Source organism: Mixophyes fleayi, chromosome 1 (assembly GCF_038048845.1).
Source record: "Mixophyes fleayi isolate aMixFle1 chromosome 1, aMixFle1.hap1, whole genome shotgun sequence".
NCBI classification, from domain to species: domain Eukaryota; kingdom Metazoa; phylum Chordata; class Amphibia; order Anura; family Limnodynastidae; genus Mixophyes; species Mixophyes fleayi.
The window spans coordinates 5,739,954-5,761,715 of NC_134402.1; the positions used below are offsets into that span (position 1 = coordinate 5,739,954).

Genomic DNA, 21,762 nt, shown 5'->3' on the forward strand with positions numbered 1-21,762 from the left:
TCTCAGGTCTCCATACATAAGTGTTGGATCCTATGTCCTTGTGTTCTCCGTCTTACTGTGTGTTCTGTGTAGGACTTGGAGGAGACCAGGATGGGCAGCGATTTCTGACTGACGACAGGATTCTGGATGGTACAATAAATGGCTGCAGCTAAAAAAGGTAAAATGATGTTTCATCAGAGATATATTATATATTACTGCTTTGTAGGGTGTGTGCTTGTTTTTCATTAGGCAAAACTACCCCCAGTTCTGGGAAATAACATTTACAAAGCAGCCCATGCTGTAACCACTGGGAATTCATAGCATCAGAATTCTCATCTACAAACAGATGGTTTCACCTTTATCGGGCTCATCAGTGCATGACTGGAGATTTCTGCTCAGCATCTAGAGCACTCGTCCATTTGAGATGAATAGAACTTATCTGTTGTCCTGACCTGTTCATTCTGTTTATCTAGCACAATAAAAATCATCTGTAAGTTCATATTTTGTCCCAACATTTGCAACCAAACCTCCAGGGCCCTACACGGACACAGATGTCCTCTCCCAGAATGCCGCTCTGTTCTGAATAGATGTGGCTCATTTGCATATCAGCCGCAGGAGTAGAAACTACTGGACACTTGAGCGATCAGTCCGATGTACGTTGTCATGTCTCTAACACTGCACATTTACAATGTATGTCTTTATCCTGCAGAATGAATGAGCGTGTTCTGACCTCAGTGTATGCACAACCTACGTCTCCTGTGTGGTGCACTAACACACCGCATCCCATCCCTGCCGGCTGTGTCTTATTGACCATTTCTCTCTTAGTGTGAGCAGACAATAACCTAATTATCTGCAGCCTCTGTAATGTGAGCGAGGAGACCCCCCGAGGAGGTGTCTGACCTTACACCGTAGCCAGAGAGTGGCCAGATCTCAGCGTCTGCTGTAATGTTCTACATATGCCGACAGTTTGACTGAGCCTTGGGCTGATGGTCTCTCCAAGCTGCCAATATCTCCGTGTGCCCCAGCTGTCACGCGAAGAGGATGTTTGTCGGAATGTTTCAGGGAAATCCGTACAGTTTTGACAGAGGGAATGTTACAATTAGCGGTGTACCCCTAATCTCTGATTGTAACTCCAGTCGCTTATAGGTTGTCCAGAAAAGATATCCCGGCAACTTGGAACGTGTGCAGCTGTATGCTGAACAGTGCTATGTGTAAATGATGGTTTTACCTGTTGCCAGCAATGAGATTACAGTTTGGAAGTGTAAACACATAACACTGATGCCTATAGGAGCAGCTCGTTAGTGTGAGGAGAGGGGCATTGTGAGACCGTTCTGTGAACTCTCCTCACAGTGATAAAGTACAGGTTACATAGGACACAAGGGAACAGATACCTGTGCACCAGTTCACATGCTGTCCTCAGTACACAGAGACGGGAGGGTTTATTGTTATCTGTTGTCTCTGCCGTGTTATTATATTAAAACACAGAAATAACAGAACGTCATAAGATGTATAAACTGCTTGTGGCACCAGTGAGATGGGACCTATTCATTTGTTAATGTCTCTCACATAGAGGCCTCTAATAGAGGTTCCTGGTATTGTAAGCCCAGGCTTCTCATACCGTTTATACCGTACCTCTGAATTAGGCTTTGTAGAATTAATACAATACTTCATGACTTGTGTAATCCTCTGTCAGCAGGTACGAAGCCGAAAGTGGCCGGAGTCCGATTTGCTGCAGGATTCCCCCAGGAGGGGGCTCACAATCATGTGCACTTTGAGGAGAAGCTGCATGACTCTGTGGTTATGGTCTCTCAGGAAGAAGACGGACATTTTTTAGTGAAGGTAAATTCATTAGGATGGTTATTGAAGAAAGTATGGAAGTGTTGTGTGTGCCAAGTATTAACCCTCAGTGTTAGCACGGGGTGATAGATGTGTAAATATCATGTGCTGGGCTTCCTCCATAGCTCCTCAGCCAGGGATATGCTGCTGGGTGTGGGATGTGTAGATATCATGTGCTGGGCTTCCTCCATAGCTCCTCAGTCAGGGATATGCTGCTGGGTGTGGGATGTGTAGATATCATGTGCTGGGCTTCCTCCATAGCTCCTCAGCCAGGGATACGGTGCTGGGTGATAGATGTGTAGATATCATGTGCTGGGCTTCCTCCATAACTCCTCAGCCAGGGATACGGTGCTGGGTGTGGGATGTGTAGATATCATGTGCTGGGCTTCCTCCATAACTCCTCAGCCAGGGATACGGTGCTGGGTGTGGGATGTGTAGATATCATGTGCTGGGCTTCCTCCATAGCTCCTTAGCCAGGGATATGGTGCTGGGTGATAGATGTGTAAATATCATGTGCTGGGCTTCCTCCATAACTCCTCAGCCAGGGATACGGTGCTGGGTGATAGATGTGTAAATATCATGTGCTGGGCTTCCTCCATAACTCCTCAGCCAGGGATATGGTGCTGGGTGATAGATGTGTAGATATCATGTGCTGGGCTTCCTCCATAACTCCTCAGCCAGGGATATGGTGCTGGGTGTGGGATGTGTAGATATCATGTGCTGGGCTTCCTCCATAACTCCTCAGCCAGGGATACGGTGCTGGGTGTGGGATGTGTAGATATCATGTGCTGGGCTTCCTCCATAGCTCCTCAGCCAGGGATACGGTGCTGGGTGATAGATGTGTAAATATCATGTGCTGGGCTTCCTCCATAACTCCTCAGTCAGGGATATAGTGCTGGGTGATAGATGTGTAGATATCATGTGCTGGGCTTCCTCCATAGCTCCTCAGTCAGGGATATGGTGCTGGGTGATAGATGTGTAGATATCATGTGCTGGGCTTCCTCCATAGCTCCTCAGTCAGGGATATGGTGCTGGGTGATAGATGTGTAGATATCATGTGCTGGGCTTCCTCCATAGCTCCTCAGCCAGGGATATGCTGCTGGGTGTGGGATGTGTAGATATCATGTGCTGGTCTTCCTCCATAACTCCTCAGCCAGGGATATGGTGCTGGGTGTGGGATGTGTAGATATCATGTGCTGGGCTTCCTCCATAGCTCCTCAGCCAGGGATATGCTGCTGGGTGTGGGATGTGTAGATATCATGTGCTGGGCTTCCTCCATAGCTCCTCAGCCAGGAATACGGTGCTGGGTGTGGGATGTATAGATATCATGTGCTGGGCTTCCTCCATAGCTCCTCAGTCAGGGATATGGTGCTGGGTGATAGATGTGTAGATATCATGTGCTGGGCTTCCTCCATAGCTCCTCAGCCAGGGATATGCTGCTGGGTGTGGGATGTGTAGATATCATGTGCTGGTCTTCCTCCATAACTCCTCAGCCAGGGATATGGTGCTGGGTGTGGGATGTGTAGATATCATGTGCTGGGCTTCCTCCATAGCTCCTCAGCCAGGGATATGCTGCTGGGTGTGGGATGTGTAGATATCATGTGCTGGGCTTCCTCCATAGCTCCTCAGCCAGGAATACGGTGCTGGGTGTGGGATGTATAGATATCATGTGCTGGGCTTCCTCCATAGCTCCTCAGCCAGGAATATGGTGCTGGGTGATAGATGTGTAGATATCATGTGCTGGGCTTCCTCCATAACTCCTCAGCCAGGGATACGATGCTGGGTGATAGATGTGTAGATATCATGTGCTGGACTTCCTCCATAGCTCCTCAGCCAGGGATATGGTGCTGGGTATTTGTGGACTTCACAAATTTTCCATATTATATTTTAATATACCAAAGCCTTGGTCTGTATAAAAGTATTGTATTCCTCTTTCTGTCTTTTGACATTAAATGTCCCAGGAAAGTGTAAGGTTTAGCTGGGGGTGGAGTGAATGAAGGGATATAAGACAGAGAAGCTCCTCCTCGCAGGAATAAAACATGGCTGCTTTCAATTCTGTTGGGAATATTAGTCTAATACCTGAGCTTTGAGCTCTCTCTTCATGTTGTCCTGTGTATAAATTCCCTGCGTAACCCTGGCTCTGTTACTCTCCGTTCTGCCAGTTTTATAATACTGATTCACTGATTATAACCTACTGGTAATTGCTGCTTACAATTGGATAATTGTTGCTTCTCTTTTATTGTCTGATCTCACAGGGTGATTGTAATTAATTAATTGCTTTTCTTAGTAATTTACACCATAGGTAGAAGTAATGATGAGTTAGTTGTTCAGCTTTTTGTACCAAGTGTTTGTCTTTCAAATCTGCCTCAAAGAACCCAGCACAAATTACCCTTTTTATGTTTAATTATTGGAATATATGGTATTTTGCTGGTTATTTTTAGTTTCAATTACAAAGACTTTTCGGGCTGAGTCATTACGGAGAACAAAGCAATAAAAAAGGAGTAACTTTGCATCTGGGTAAAACCATGTTGCGTTGGGTTTTACCCAATGTGGGGACAGATTTATAGTTTGGGTAGGACATGTCCTAGATCTACTTTACATTTCAGTGTAAAAATAAAGCTATCAAGTATATGTGCTACATGAAAAAACAGCCAGTATTTCTTATGTGCAAAATAATAAACTAATTTGCACCCCTTGTATTGTAACATGGTTTGTTCTCAGTGGGCCCCACTGAGGTCCTGCGCCTACACGTATGTACGGGGAGTGTGGGCCCCGGCGAGGTCCTGTACGTATGTACGGGGAGTGTGGGCCCCGGCGAGGTCCTGCCCCTGTACGTATGTACGGGGAGTGTGGGCCCCGGCGAGGTCCTGCCCCTGTACGTATGTACGGGGAGTGTGGGCCCCCGGCGAGGTCCTGCCCCTGTACGTATGTACGGGGAGTGTGGGCCCCCGGCGAGGTCCTGCCCCTGTACGTATGTACGGGGAGTGTGGGCCCCCGGCGAGGTCCTGCCCCTGTACGTATGTACGGGGAGTGTGGGCCCCCGGCGAGGTCCTGCCCCTGTACGTATGTACGGGGAGTGTGGGCCCCCGGCGAGGTCCTGCCCCTGTACGTATGTACGGGGAGTGTGGGCCCCCGGCGAGGTCCTGCCCCTGTACGTATGTACGGGGAGTGTGGGCCCCCGGCGAGGTCCTGCCCCTGTACGTATGTACGGGGAGTGTGGGCCCCCGGCGAGGTCCTGCCCCTGTACGTATGTACGGGGAGTGTGGGCCCCCGGCGAGGTCCTGCCCCTGTACGTATGTACGGGGAGTGTGGGCCCCCGGCGAGGTCCTGCCCCTGTACGTATGTACGGGGAGTGTGGGCCCCCGGCGAGGTCCTGCCCCTGTACGTATGTACGGGGAGTGTGGGCCCCCGGCGAGGTCCTGCCCCTGTACGTATGTACGGGGAGTGTGGGCCCCCGGCGAGGTCCTGCCCCTGTACGTATGTACGGGGAGTGTGGGCCCCCGGCGAGGTCCTGCCCCTGTACGTATGTACGGGGAGTGTGGGCCCCCGGCGAGGTCCTGCCCCTGTACGTATGTACGGGGAGTGTGGGCCCCCGGCGAGGTCCTGCCCCTGTACGTATGTACGGGGAGTGTGGGCCCCCGGCGAGGTCCTGCCCCTGTACGTATGTACGGGGAGTGTGGGCCCCCGGCGAGGTCCTGCCCCTGTACGTATGTACGGGGAGTGTGGGCCCCCGGCGAGGTCCTGCCCCTGTACGTATGTACGGGGAGTGTGGGCCCCCGGCGAGGTCCTGCCCCTGTACGTATGTACGGGGAGTGTGGGCCCCCGGCGAGGTCCTGCCCCTGTACGTATGTACGGGGAGTGTGGGCCCCCGGCGAGGTCCTGCCCCTGTACGTATGTACGGGGAGTGTGGGCCCCCGGCGAGGTCCTGCCCCTGTACGTATGTACGGGGAGTGTGGGCCCCCGGCGAGGTCCTGCCCCTGTACGTATGTACGGGGAGTGTGGGCCCCCGGCGAGGTCCTGCCCCTGTACGTATGTACGGGGAGTGTGGGCCCCCGGCGAGGTCCTGCCCCTGTACGTATGTACGGGGAGTGTGGGCCCCCGGCGAGGTCCTGCCCCTGTACGTATGTACGGGGAGTGTGGGCCCCCGGCGAGGTCCTGCCCCTGTACGTATGTACGGGGAGTGTGGGCCCCCGGCGAGGTCCTGCCCCTGTACGTATGTACGGGGAGTGTGGGCCCCCGGCGAGGTCCTGCCCCTGTACGTATGTACGGGGAGTGTGGGCCCCCGGCGAGGTCCTGCCCCTGTACGTATGTACGGGGAGTGTGGGCCCCCGGCGAGGTCCTGCCCCTGTACGTATGTACGGGGAGTGTGGGCCCCCGGCGAGGTCCTGCCCCTGTACGTATGTACGGGGAGTGTGGGCCCCCGGCGAGGTCCTGCCCCTGTACGTATGTACGGGGAGTGTGGGCCCCCGGCGAGGTCCTGCCCCTGTACGTATGTACGGGGAGTGTGGGCCCCCGGCGAGGTCCTGCCCCTGTACGTATGTACGGGGAGTGTGGGCCCCCGGCGAGGTCCTGCCCCTGTACGTATGTACGGGGAGTGTGGGCCCCCGGCGAGGTCCTGCCCCTGTACGTATGTACGGGGAGTGTGGGCCCCCGGCGAGGTCCTGCCCCTGTACGTATGTACGGGGAGTGTGGGCCCCCGGCGAGGTCCTGCCCCTGTACGTATGTACGGGGAGTGTGGGCCCCCGGCGAGGTCCTGCCCCTGTACGTATGTACGGGGAGTGTGGGCCCCCGGCGAGGTCCTGCCCCTGTACGTATGTACGGGGAGTGTGGGCCCCCGGCGAGGTCCTGCCCCTGTACGTATGTACGGGGAGTGTGGGCCCCCGGCGAGGTCCTGCCCCTGTACGTATGTACGGGGAGTGTGGGCCCCCGGCGAGGTCCTGCCCCTGTACGTATGTACGGGGAGTGTGGGCCCCCGGCGAGGTCCTGCCCCTGTACGTATGTACGGGGAGTGTGGGCCCCCGGCGAGGTCCTGCCCCTGTACGTATGTACGGGGAGTGTGGGCCCCCGGCGAGGTCCTGCCCCTGTACGTATGTACGGGGAGTGTGGGCCCCCGGCGAGGTCCTGCCCCTGTACGTATGTACGGGGAGTGTGGGCCCCCGGCGAGGTCCTGTACGTACAGGGAGTGTGGGCGCCCGGCAAGGTCTGTCTATCTTGTTCTCTACGGACATAGACTTGTAGTACTATAGCGGCTGCTGATCTTTATCATCATCATTTATTTATATAGCACCACTGATTCCGCAGCGCTGTACAGAGAACTCACTCACATCAGTCCCTGCCCCATTGGAGTTTACAGTCTAAATTCCCTAATATACACACACAGACCGAGAGAGACTGGGGTCAATTTGATAACAGCCAATTAACCTACTAGTATGTTTCTGAAGTGTGGGAGGAAACCGGAGCACCTGGAGGAAACCCATGCAAACACAGGGAGAACATACAAACTCCTCACAGATAAGGCCATGGTCGGGAATTGAAGTCATGACCCCAGTGCTGTGAGGCAGAAGTGCTAACCACTGAGCCACCATGCTGCCCACAATCTCCGACTCCATCTATGTTTCTGCTCTTTTCTTACTTTTCTTGTTCTACTTTTTTTTTCTTCTGGATATGTATTTCTGTAAAGGGCAGCGTCTCGTGGATGTAATGTGGTGTCTGTTCTTGTGGCCATAGCAACTAACGTACCTGGACTGGGATTGATGACTGAAAAACGACATTTACTTTTAAGCTGCCACAAAAGCATCCCGACATCTCCATGTCCTAAAATGTTTTGTTAGCAGCAAATACTTTAGTCTTCACTAAGTGGGAAATGCAAATCTCCCAATAGTGTGTGTGTGTGTGTGTGTGTGTGTGTGTGTATATATATATATGTATATATAACACGTGTATATATAACACATCCAAATCAGGTAGACTGTGTAGGAATTACACCGTTCATCTGATGTGTGTGCGCATTGTGGGGGAGATGAGGAAAGGTGCCGGTTGGCAAATGAAATATGGGAGGAGGTGGCAGTGTCTTGGTGGTGCCCCTAGGGGGCCAGGGACGGGGCTCTGTGCCTAGGGGGCCAGGGACGGGGCTCTGCGCCTCCGGTGGTGTGCCTAGGGGCCAGGGACGGGGCTCTGCGCCTCCGGTGGTGTGCCTAGGGGCCAGGGACGGAGCTCTGCGCCTCCGGTGGTGTGCCTAGGGGCCAGGGACGGGGCTCTGCGCCTCCGGTGGTGTGCCTAGGGGCCAGGGACGGGGCTCTGCGCCTCCGGTGGTGTGCCTAGGGGCCAGGGACGGGGCTCTGCGCCTCCGGTGGTGCCCCTAGTGGTTAATCCATTAATGGACTGTGTATTATATACTTGTCCTCTGATAGTACGGGGATCGGTGCTCTGCTGCTGGAGGTGTTGGACAGATGTCAGAGAGTCCATTAATGACAGTATTGAAGCTGAGCTCATCTGAGAGGAATTCTCCACATGTCCCGTCTAGTGCTGGAGAAATGTCTGTGTTTGTGTGTATTGGAAGGAACCTGTTGTATTAGAACTATGGCAGAGCTCGTGCGCTGTATAATACATCGGTGAAGGCTCCATTAAGTGTGACACAGTGGTCAGCATTGCTGGTTATGAGTAGTGGGCCTTGGATTGTATTCTGACCAGGGTGTGATCTACGTGGAGTTAGTAACCGCGCTCACCTGGGTCCAAACCATGCTGCTAGCCATTTATTTCCATCTGGCTCTGGTGTGTGTATGTGTTCCCCTAGATTGTTAGCTCTAAAGGCGCAGGGACTGATCTATGATTGTACAGCACTGTGTAATATGAGATATATTCTCATCCGCCAGTTAAATTGTTCCTTTTATGAAGGTAGAATGAAGACTTGGGAGTATATTTACTAAACGGCGGGTTTGAAAAAGCGGAGATGTTGCCTATAGCAACCAATCAGATTCTAGTTATTTATTTAGTACATTCTACAAAATGACATCTAGGGGTAAATGTATGAAGCTCCGGGTTCTTCAAGCCGAACTCGCGGGTGTTGAAGAACCCGGAGCTTCATACATTTACCCCCTAGAATCTGATTGGCTGCTATAGGCAGCAGCTCCACTCTTTTCAAACCTGCAGTTTAGTAAATATACTCCTTATTGTGCACTGACCGAGTGTAAGGTACATAGACTATAATGTGTATTATTGGGGGATCTCGCATAGTTCTGTTATTTATACCAGGGACCTTTACAAGGACCTACTGATTATTGTAAATCACTGACAATGTCTGACAGCTGCGAGGACATTGTTATAATGTCGTTCCCTCTGGGGCGGATCACCCGCTTTTAACTTGATATTTGTAAAATGTCATCACTTGGGAACTTGCAATAAGTCACTGGCTGTTATAAGCACAGAATTCTAAGCCTCTCTATGTACGTATAACATGGTGCCCTTGTGTCTACCCCGCCACCGCCTATGTCTCCGCTATGTTACCCTTTGTGTACCAACCTCGCTGCTCTCAGACTCGCCCCACGTGTGCCAGATATGACGAGGATTTGACACTTGGATCAAACTGTGACTACGATCAGGAACTCTACAATTGAGGTCTTTGTAAACTGCAGACAGAGAGTGAAGTTTGGGAAGAGAGTTAGGGTGAAGGGAAATCCATGGAATTTAGTCCCTGTGTTTTATATAAAGAGCAATGTGAAAATAATTACTTTTAACTCATAATATTTCAAGGATGACTATAACCCAGAATTTCTTGTGTATATAAAGCATTAATAAAAAACAAATACTGATGTTCTGCTGCAGCTGGTAAGATGTAAAGTCCAGTATTGTTAAACTTCTTTACAGCCAGCTGAAGTGACTCCATTTATTTTTAGCATTGCATCCTAATGGGATGTGACAGAGGCCAAAAAGATGTCTCTTGATTTGCTGTCAAATCACTGGACCTGTCCCTGAATATTCACCCTCCGGTCCACAGTGTACTTGTGCAGTGCAGGTCTGCAAGCTGGTCAGTCCCACTGCTGGCTTGGAGTGATGGAGGACAGAGAAGCACCCCCCTTTTACTATAGTATCCTGATGTACAGGGGTAGGAGAGCAGGATGATCGCTGTTACTAATCTCTATCTTTGTCCACTGTAGTCACATGGATATGAAAATGTGGGCTCGTATAACAACTCGTGGTTACGGTTGTGTCAGATGAAGGGTGATGTCAGGGGGTCAATGATATAAAATACATATAAACACATCATGTATGATCCGCTCGGTGCTTGTGATGGGACATTGGATTCATGACTCATCTCTCTGTTTACAGGTCGGGTTTCTGAAGATCTTACACAAGTATGAAATTTCCTTCACTTTGCCTTCAATGCAGCGACTTGGGAAGAACATTTCTGTGGTTCCTCTTCCTAACCTGAACCTCAGAGCGACCACCATCACCGCCCTGCCTGAAGGTGAGACCCTGTGACCACCACAAGATTCTGGGGTGGGTATGATGGGGACTGATCCACACACCTCAGTGAGACAGGCTGAGTGTGGGGATTGGGAGATAATCTGTACATATAATCTTACACTTCCGATATGGAGCTGTGCCTCCATTGTACTGTTACATATATGTGTAAGGGCTCTGCCAGCTACCCCATCTCATTCTGGCATCTCCTGATCTAAGTGCTGGCACTCTTGGGGCAATGCCGGGACGTCACCAGGCAGGATATGAGCGAGGTTAGCTGGACCCCTGTCTGCATACAATGCTGGTAGATGAGGAGCTTCTCTATAACTTTATACTTCACCCACTAATCAATGAGTCATCTGGGTCACATTAACCCCTTGCCCCTCTGTAGCGCTGGTCCATGGCCTGCAAAGTACTGAACAATTCCATCTTCTGACCACCATAACCAGGCTCCAGCAACTGTGGAACTACAAGTCCCAGTATACCCTGCCACTGCTTGTTCCTGGCTGTTACACACAGAAATGAAGCATAATAGCTCTGTTTCCCCAACATCTGTCTGTCGGCATTGCAGGAATGCGGCTATATGCTCTGCCTGTAACGTCCCCCCAGGGTAAGCTCCAGATAAAGTGTTCCCTTCCATGCAGTAAAATCTGTGTAGTTCCACAGAGAAGAGCGTTTGTGCGTTCTTGGCATAATGTAATAAGGCAGCAGCAGATTTCATTGTGATTTTTATTTTAAAGGGCACTTTGTGACCATCCTGCTACAGAACCAGAGTCTTTAGGTCCCAATGTGTTAGAAGCCCTAATTAGCTCCTCTGTGGTAGAAGGAGGAGTTAGATAATTGATACTTAATCTGTTTCACAAGTGAACTTGACCATTTTTGTTTGCTCCACCTAGTTCATTGTAATTGGAACATCCCTCCTGTTACTTACACCTAGTTCCCCTCCCTCATATTGGTGGATCATTGCACAGGTCCTCCTTGGTTTCCTATATTAAGGCGGTTCTCTGTGTTCATATTGAATGTAACCAATCCCCCCCTCCCCAATTAGGGTTCTTCTGAGGGTCTCGTCCTTGAGAGCCCCATCATCTGCTGACATTAATACTGCGTCGCCTTTCTCATGAGAGCAGCGCTGAGGGTGGTCCACAATGGGGCCAGGATCCTGGGATCCTCAGTAAAACAGATGGGGGGGCACCAAAGTACCAACATGCCAGTCTGGCCTCACGTGAGAACCGGTCACTTCCTCCATCATAAGAAGCTGTGCAAGGAGCGTTGTCCTGTGTCCATCTCCTCACGTGTGGCTGGATCACTTCTAAATAACTTATGGTATAAAATTAGTTAATTTAGTGTATTTTGGTATAGGAAATGTCTTATTTCTGAGACCAGGGGAGAAAATTAGTTTTTTGTAACTTTGCTAGAGGAAATCTCCAAATAGACATATGTGGGGAGGGAGTCTGTCTTGCTGATAGCAGGAAACACGAAGAAAGTCTGTTCAATGTGAGTGACCAACACTTGAATACACAACAGGGAATCGTTGCCTGTGTGCAGGTCTTGTTGGACGGACAGGAAGCCTAACAATGTGACGCACGTGATGTAGGATATCACAGATTACTGCAAATTTTCTTAAGTCTAAAATGCATTCAAAATCCATGTTTAAAGAACATCTCACATCCTGATGTTAACCTTTGAAATAAATATTCAGGGAAGGGCTGGTAAGCTTTAGCCCGGGGCACAAGACTCGACTCAGCAGCCTATTTAAATGAAAGAAAATGCAGGTCACCCAGCCCAAGGTAGCCCAATATGGGACCGGCCCGGGGGGCAGATGCTCCCCTGGCCCCAGACCAGCCTGCCCCTGGAAATATTGCAGTCTGTGTAGAGACATCTGATCAGGGGGCTGGCTCACCCCCTGCCAGGACAAGTCTCTAAAACTGTGTAAAAAGAGAGCCCTTGTACACTGAAATGTGTCATTATTGTTCCATCTGACCTGATCACTGGGACCTCCAACCAGTGTGATCTGTCCTTGTTAGGACATTGGAGCTAAATAAACATCACTTGCTTCATAGACCTGCTTGACAACTTCTTCCCTGCTGATATTCCTGTGACCTACAGATTAGACCAAAAATCCAATCCGTTTCTGGCTGTCTCTGAGGTTTGGACCCAGCACCCAGTACCACCACTCTGCCCGCTACCCAGCAGCTCTGGTCCATGTGATAGGCCAGGGGGGATCCATCCACAGCAACCCTGATCCATAGTAAGAGGTCAGGAGTACCAGCCCAGGTACACCAGTAACAGGGTACACTCGCAGCGACAGTTACCCAGAAGAAACCCGGTTCTGGATGCAGGTAAGGAGTCCAGTGGTGGCAGCATTTGTAAGCCCCTCCTACTGGAAATAGAGGGCGCATTTGGGATAAAGGGAACGGTGGTAAAGCCCAGCTGGTTCCCAGCAACAACAGACTGGGTGGCATAGGCGGTCCATCCTGTCACAATCAGAATCTTCTATTCTGGTTTTCGTTCAGCGCTTACATCTATGTACTTCAGCACAGCTTTCTATGTGGTAACCAGTATTGAACGCACTAGCATTATGCCTTGTTTTATTATACGAGGTTTTCATTTCTCTGCGTCCATTCCAAGCTCCCACCTCCCACCTACCTGGCCAATGATTCCGGGTACTAAAAGATGGCTGACACCTCAGTGGTGATATTATGGTTATTAACGAGACCTCACTTGGAGAAATGTTACTCTCCATCTGTATACATCAGGTGTAATCCCCCGTGCTGGGAGGCACAATACATCTATTGTGTGCCGGTGACGGAGCTGAAGTGGGGTAATGTGTATTATAATGTCATTACATTGTTCTCTGTGGAGAATTCCACTTGTTGGAGGCTCCATGTACAGCTGATATTGACCCTGGTTAGTACATAGGACTCGCTGCTGGGAAATGTGACGGTTTAGTTTGTGATCTGTGGGGAGGATATGTAAGATAATCGTTATATTGTCCACATGAAATCTGTCTGTAATCGCATGAGACACCTTCTCATTCCTTTATACTGTTTATATCAGATTGATGTCTGCTGTGTGCTTAAATGGACATTATTCCTGGGTGTGCAGTGAAAGAAAACTTATTTTTATGTTGGAGAATGGCACACTATATACCCTATTGCCTTTTCCTGAGTGCCCCTCACAGAAGTTCAGAAGTTGCTCAGATATTGCTGCCATATTACTGTGACTACCCTGTGTGTTCTATGCTGCAAGGCTCATGTGTTTGATATCTGTGTATAATGTACAGTTTTACACACCGTTATATAGGGATGTAACTGTTATAACTTCTTATTGAGATGTGAGAGGGCCTATTAGAAAACATCTAGACATCCCTGCTGTCGCCCCGGCCCGCGGCTGTTCTAAATACTGAATATAACTGTTGGGAGACTTGGGTGAAAGAGCGTTTGCTGGAAAGGGCAGCGTTCAGTTGTCACCTAGTAAATATCTTTACATGTTTCCTATTCATGTCCTTGGAGGTAGAGTCAGGGCCTGCAGCCATTGCTGGGTATGTAGTATATTCATTTGGGTGTCATCCAACTAGATCAAGACACCGTCTGCATCTGTAACTCCCAGGAGACCACTAGTTAGAGCGGGTGGCTGTCTGCTCTGTGTGTGTAGTATCTACTAGCTGGATTATATCACTTACTGTTCTGTGTGTATCGCCCTGTGATCTATCAGTTCTATATAGAGATCTCCTAGTAATCATGATTACAGATAGAGGGGAGATCTGTTGTCTGTCTGTGTTGTATTGGTTACATTACGAGTACAGTAAACCTGTTACCTCTCCTGTGCCCCCAGTGTCTGACCTGTGATACTGGGCACCTTGTCCCAGTATTCTGCTATGAGAGTGACTGTGAGCTGTAGGTTTACTGCGCTGGGGGTAAGGGAGGGGCGCATTGCAGGTTGCTATGGAGAGGTGGGAGGGAGCGCACTGGATTGGCGGCTGGATCTTCACTAAGATGGCGTATGAAGCTCCCAGTAACCTCTTATTTTCGGGGGGTTACTGCCAGTCAGCGGACGGAAATCAAGATATTTTAGATGGACTTTCACACAATTGTAAATTGAAGTTATTTGGCCTAAAGAGTAATAATATAAACTATCCTCTATATGTCTGCAGCGATTTGTTCCAGAACATGACTCATAGACTCATTGTTGGGAAGGATTTGGAAAACGTTCGTTTGTATTTGGAGACCACCTGGTACCCTCTTATTAAAGGAAGTAGATTCATGTTCTGCAGTGTTGTGTAAACTTCCCCAGGATCCAGCCCCTGAAGTGTCTTATGTCTGGAGCTCCAACCTGTCCCAATTTTCACAGGACAGTCCCAGCTTTTGTCATTTGGCATTTTTAAATTCCTCCCTTCATCTACAATGACAGCAGATGATTTGTGGGCTGAACCAATATTCCTTAGAGAACAAGCTTATCCATTCATTAGGAGGTAGTGAAGGCACTGCCAGACTTGTACAATGTTCATCAGGCGCTGATTCCTAGTCTTCTGATTGGCTGCATTCTCAGAAATGGCTGCCTCCACTGTGTGCAGAGAACTCTGGGAAATAACCATGGTCAGTGATCTGAAGAAGGCCGTGCTGTATGTGATGTGGTGTGAGTCCCAGAGAAAGGGAGGGGTGTATTACTTGTAGGTGTTCATTACAGAATAATCATATACACAACATCTTCTAGATTAACAACACAAATGTCAGATCTAATGTAAAATGTATAGTTCCAAAAAATGGGAGTTATTGTTGGGAGGTATTTGGCTGTGGTCACCTGAGCAGGATGGAGCAGGGGGTGGGGTGTATGTATAGGTATAACGGGTATATACATAATCATCATCATATACTATTTATACACAAAGTCTTCCTCTTAAGTGCATTAAATATAGATGTATAGATATATATCACTCCTTGACCTACTCCAATCCAGTTGTCGCCCCTTCCACTTCACTCCACCGATACTGCCCACACTAAGGTCACTAATGACTTTCTCTTCACTAAACCTAAAGGACACTTCTCCCTTCGTATCCTCTCAACCTCTCTGCTGCCTTTGATCTCCTTTTGCAAACTATCAAATTTATAAGCTCTGTGACACTGTCCTCTCCTGGTTGTCCTCTTACCTTACCAGCCTCTACAGATGACTCCACACCCCCCCTCTTCCATGCTCTTCTCCCTCTACACCTCCTCTGTTGGTGCCCTCATCTGCTTCTTTGGCCACCAGTACCACCTCTATGCTGATGGTACCCAAATCTTTCATCCTCTGACCCCTCCCTGTCCTTTATGTCTCATGTCTCTTGCTGTCTCTCTGCCATTTCATCTTGGATGTCCCAGTGCTTCCTTAAACTCAATATTTTCAAGAATTAACTAATCACCCCCCCCCTTCCAGATCTTCCTCACCTCCCCCCTATCTTTCTGTTAATACTACTACTTTCCTTTCTGTCCCTCAAGTCCGATGCCTTGGAGTCATCCTCGACTTCTCCCTCTATTTCAATCCCCACATTCTGTCCCTTTCAATATCCTTCTACTTCCACCTCTGCAATATATATGCAGGATATGAGCCTTTCTCACCAAGGAAGCCACCAAAACTCTTATTAACGCTCTTGTAATCTCTCGCCTTGATTACTGTAACCTCCTTCTCTCTGGCCTACCCGACTCTCACCTAACCCCTCCTCAATGCTGCTGCCCGCCTCTATTTCTGCTGTCCCCCTACATTTAAACACCTCACCCTCACCTACATCTCCAATCTCATCTTTAGCTACATTCCTAGCCGCCCCCTCCGCTCTGCCTGTGACCGCCGCCTCACTACTACACTACACCCCTCTTCACACTCCCGCCTCCAGGACTTTGCCCGGGCTGCTCCCCAGCTGTTGAACGATCTTCCACGTTCCATCAGGTTAGCATCTACTCTCAAAGACTTCAAGCGTTTCCTTAAGACTCATTTCTTTATTCAAGTCTATCAGTCCTCCTAACTCCCGTGTCCTGGCTCTCTCCCCCAGTTAGTACCACCCTATCTGTGTCTCCCCCTTCCCTTTAGGATGTGAGCTCTCAGAAACAGGGCCCTCTTTCCTTGTGTGCTTCTTCTACAATCCCATCACCCTCTGTACCTCTTGGCTGCTTCCCTCGCCCTGTTTTCTTAAACTCCGGCCTATATCTCACTGATTACTACGATCACTCTTACTCACTGTCCCACAAATAATTTGATCTGAATTACAATGTTACCTATTTTTATTCATTCACAATGTATGTGTGTGTGTGTCTGTGTGTATAGGTATAATACTGATGTTATATATGCACAGTGCGTTAGACACATAGTACAGCGATTACACTCTGTAATGTATGCAGTGATTCATACAGATGTTCTGTGTATAAGAGCTCACTAATAGATACCTTTCCTCCGCAGGCACAATCATCCATTTACTGAAATTATATTGGGCACAGGGAAAATTGGTTTAAGATTTGCAAACTCATTAGGAGAACGAAGGGTTGCCGGCAAATAGCCATGTAATTGAATCTATCTGACAGCAGAGTTGAGGCTGAATGGGAATGATGTCTGAGTGCACATACCAGGTATTGGGCTGTTTCCAGTTTAATATATTGCAGACCCGCACGTATCTGCACTCCCCTCGTGTCTCGTGCTCCTGAGCGCTGTGGGCGTGGCCATCACGCTGATATTGTAGTGGACTATAGGTTGTCTTTGTCCTCTGTATTAATATGCAGCCTGACACCCCAGCTCAGTATCTGAGTCCTTGTTTCCTATAGGAGGACGCTGGCTGCTGTGATAGCAGTTTCTTCCCTTTGGGGTTTTCTTGGCTTCCCCTACAAGTGGGTTAGTATTAGAGGGTCACATACCCCCCTGGTTAGGCTACAGGAGTACCCTGTGCCACATATGGTGTCTGTGCCATGGTTACAGAGGGGGGAACATTTGGTGAAAGGCTCCAATAGGTTAGGAAACATGAGAAATGTTGTGTAATATTCTGCATCTCTCACCACCTGTAATAATATATAAACTGTTGTGGAAGTACCCAGCAGGGCTTGCTGTGACTTGTGGTTCTACAATCTGAGGAGCCGGGACTGTCCTCCGTTCCCTTCACAGTGACACTGGGTGTTGTGTGTAGTACAGAATCTGCAGCCGTTACTGTACAGATGGACCTGCAGGAGATACAGCAAGACACAGAACCACTGTCCCAGTACCAGAAATCATTACAGCAGCAGAGACCCAATCTATTTACTATGTGATTGTGACTGTAGCTGACGTGTCACTTGTATAAAACATGCTCTCAGAGGCCTCCGTTTCTGTGTCCTGAATGCGGAGGCTTTATTCAGATGTGATCAGTATGTTTTTATATCGGGGAAGTTATTACCTCTCTCTCTATTCTCCACCAACTGTAATGAGAGAGACACAAAGTATTATTGCCGGCTATATCTGCATGTGTTTATAAATTGTTCTGTTCATTTCTCCACGGATAAGAAAATAAAGTGTGATGGAGTAGCGGGAGAAGAAAGGTCTCTAGTCAGGAAACAGGCAGCCCAGCAAGGCTCTCCAGGTTCTACAATGGAACCCAAATTGAATCTACCTGATCGCTTCTCCGGTGATGGGGCTTCTTTTCGCAATTTTAAGGAGCACTGTAAACTCTACTGGCTCTGAGCAGCAAAGAGTCGGCATCGTTATCTCCCTGCTCCAGGGTGATCCTCGGTCCTGGGCGTTTTGGCTTCCACCCACAAGTCGCTCTCTGCAATCAGTTGACGCCGTCTTCAATGCTTTGGGTGTTCTTTATGATGATTCAGACAGTGACCTCGGCAGAGTCTCATCTTAGAGTCCTGAAACAAGGGCTGCGCACTGCCAAAGAATACTGCACTGAGTCTAGGCGATGGTCATGACACCTCCTATTCAGTTGTCTGAAGGTGCCTTTCATACTGAAGTTCTTCCTTTTTTCTTGACCTTGTGCCCCTCTGCTTCGTTGATTCTAGGGTATCCTTGGCTTCAAAGCCATAATCCCCTCATTGACTGGAAAGATCCTTTGTTGGAGTACTGCGTGTTCGTCTACTTGCTTGATTTTACCTCTCAGAGTTCTTCAGCCTGACCCGGAAACCGTTCCTGCTCCATACCAAGAATTCCGCAATGTATTTTCTAAGAAAAAAAAAAATGGATTCTCTTCCCCCTCATCGGGAGTATGATTGTGCAATAAACCTAATTCCTGGCTCTAAGTTGCCTAAAGGTCGTTTATACTCTCTCTTTATTCCTGAGCCTCAAGCTATGGAACTATATGTGAAGGAGAATCTTCTAAAAGGGTTCAATCATCCTTTTAAGTCTCCCGTGGCAGTAGGTTGCTTCTTCGTAGCCAAAAAAGATGGCAGCTTGCGGCCCTGCATTGACCATCATTGGTTGAATAAAATCTAATGTACAGCAGTATGCCCACCATAGTGCTACACCCTCCATTACAGCCCTACAAGAGTCTACTCCAACCAATAAAACTTCACTTTTGTTACAGCAGCAAACACCTGAAACTGATATTGCGGTCAGTGAGACCACTTGGCTTCATGGCTGATGTAGCTTCGGCACTACCCATCATGCCTAGGTCCATCCGTTAGACAGCCTTGGCATGTTGCAATATGCAGGTTGTGCAAAGTAATGTTCTAATTAACAGTGCTCTAACCTCGCTGTGACATCACTGGCTGTACCACCTTATGTGAGCGCCACGGAGACTGCAAAGCAGTCAGTCACATATGTGAAGTTCAGGCTTCTTTGCCTTGTCCCGCCTCTCCTTCTTTTCAAATAGATCCGCTTCTACCAACGGGATGGGGCAGATTTCATATATTAAGGTCTCTGCTCAGCCGTGATGTGAGGGGAGAACCAGCTGCAGGAGATAGATAATATGGGTAATATACAACATTACAATCCCTTCTATTGATCTTTTAATGATTTTCCTACATTTTATGTTAACAAGGCCTCTCCCAGCTCTGATCTGTTCTTGTGCCCGGTTTGCAGACAGATGCAGCACAGTCTGTAGATGGATGAGGCTGATTTACTGTTGCAGCAGACTGGATAGTGGCTGAACCAATACTGCTTTCAGTTACAGGGATATTGTGCTTATATAATTACATTTATTCCATGTTCAGAGGATGAAATTAATACAATTTACTTTTTTATACTTTTCCTCGTGTCCTCCTCCTCCTGTTATCTCTGCCTTCGGCTCCTCAGCTTCGTGGTTCTCCTCTTGTCCGTATCCTTCACATCTCCATCTCTGCTCTGTCCCTGTTAGTCGCCCCACCACTGGGCCTAGGTTATCCTGTGCCACTCCCTACATCTCCTCTTGTCCGTATCCTTCCCATCTCCATCTCTGCTCTGTCCCCGTTAGTCGCACCACCACTGGGCCCAGGTCATCCTGTGTCACTCCCCACCTCTCCTCTTGTCCGTATCCTGCCCATCTCCATCACTGCTCTGTCCCCGTTAGTCGCACCCCGCTGCTGGGCCCAGGTCATCCTGTGTCACTCCCCACCTCTCCTCTTGTCCGTATCCTGCCCATCTCCATCTCTGCTCTGTCCCTGTTAGTCGCACCCCACCACTGGGCTCAGGTTTCCCAAACTTTTTAGCATTACACCCGATTGGGTGTTTATATATCTATAAATCTATCCATCCTGGCCTCTCTTGTCCCTATGTCTTGTATGTGAGGTAAGACGAGGAGGGTTGATTACTGACCGAGTGGAATGTGGGGGCACGTAAGCAAGATGGGGTAATTTTTTTTTTTTTTTTTTTTGCCCTGTAAATTATAACCAAGCGACTTCTAGCAGGATCTTGTTACATGTATATGGATTGTACGAATAAACCCATGTGAGGGCACTTCTTATGGCTACATATTAATAGGGGTTACATGTTCTCTCTCCGCAGGGCACAGCATTACCTGTGAGTACACGGCACATAAAGAAGGTGTGTTAAAGGAAGAGATGATCCTGGCGAGTGAGACGAATGACAAGACTTTTATCAAGGTTGTGGTCCACGCGCGAGTCCTGGGTAAGAGATTATGTCTGTGTAGTTTAGTGCCTGGGGCTCAAGAGTGACCAAAATTGGTGTTGCTCCAGCGTAGTAATGGTAGATGGATATGACCGTTCCTCCACTTGGTGTCTTGTTAGTAAGTTCTGTAATATTATTATTTCAGTCTGTTAGGGCACATTCCTCGCACTGCAGGAGTCTTCTCCACCACTAATCCTGGTCACACATCTCATCTGAGGCCACAGGCATTACTCTGATTAAATGACTTTGTTTGTTGGATCTGTTGTGTGTGTGTGTGTGTGTGTAGTATGTAGCTGTGTGTACAGTGTGAGATACCATTGTGGTAGTGGCTGTCACATTCTCTCACCAGAGTGCTGACTATTTTATTACAAGTGGTTACGTTCATCCACTCTCAGCGCCTTGTATTTCTTACTGGTGATGAGTAATACTTTTATTATAGACCATGATCCTACAAGTCTTCAGCTGTCCTTCATGTAAGTGTCTATCACTGTGAGGAGACGTACAGTACATACACCTCTCTGACGCCCGGTGTGATTAGTGACTCCCGCTCCTGATGTTTCTGTCTGTCCATGGGGAATACACGCCCAAGTGTCTGCTACCATCAGCCATTTATTATTCCGGAGGTGCATTCGCTGCTGTTTACAGACACAAACACTTCATAAACAACCGCTCAGCATTTTAAATTGAAATGTTCAGCGTTGGCTTAAAAGGCTTTATAAAATGCCAGCCGAGATTCTCAATCTGCGGTATAATTCTAATTCTTATTGTTATTCTGCAGTTGTCATGCAGTCTCCTCATCCACACTGGTCTGCCTTCATTTCTTTATGCAAAACGTAGTAAACCATCCGTAACTGACATTGATGTAGACCTTCCAAAAAGAGAATTACAAAATACGACGACTAATATATATATATATATATATAATGTGTGTGTATATAGGTTGCAGCACTACTATTAGCTGCATGTGTCTTATTTTACCCAGTATGTAGCGCACATTCCGTCTAGTATCGCGTCACGTGACACAAAGGTGAGGGACTTATTACTCGCCTGTTACTGGACTTTCTGGGCCTGAGTCATTAAGGAGAGCAAAACATAAAAAAGGAGTAACATTTGCACCTGGGCAAAACCATGTTGCATTGGAGGGGGGGGGGGTAAATTTAAAATGTGGGGACAGAGTTATAGTTGGGGTAGGGCATGTCCTAGATCAACTTTAAATTTCAGTGTAGTAATAAAGCTATTAAGTATTTGTGTGCTAGATGAAAAAACATCCAGTATTTAACTTATGCGCAAAAAAATAAACTACTTTGCACCCCTTGTATTGTAACATGGTTTGTCCCAGAGAACATGTACCCATTTTTTGCCTTCATGACTCAGGCCCTCTCTGTTTTGTGGTGGTCATTTTATTGTTAGGAAGGTTGTATGAGTGAATTCTGCCATTTCTTCTTGGCTAAT

The 21,762-nt window shown here is 48.4% G+C and overlaps 1 protein-coding gene across 2 annotated transcripts in view; it reads left to right on the forward strand.

The window, feature by feature from the left end:
• The first annotated feature begins 42 nt into the window (after positions 1-42).
• ADISSP (adipose secreted signaling protein) overlaps positions 43-21,762 on the forward strand; it is a 30,334-nt gene continuing 8,614 nt past the window's right edge. The window contains exons 1-4 of one of the 2 annotated variants that reach the window (XM_075186938.1): positions 43-157; positions 1,673-1,818; positions 10,141-10,279; positions 20,188-20,310. In XM_075186938.1, coding sequence (XP_075043039.1) covers positions 139-157; positions 1,673-1,818; positions 10,141-10,279; positions 20,188-20,310 — 427 coding nt within the window. In that variant the 5' untranslated portion in view covers positions 43-138. The remainder of the gene's footprint in view (positions 158-1,672; positions 1,819-10,140; positions 10,280-20,187; positions 20,311-21,762) is intronic. The other variant, XM_075187020.1, reaches the window with a different exon arrangement.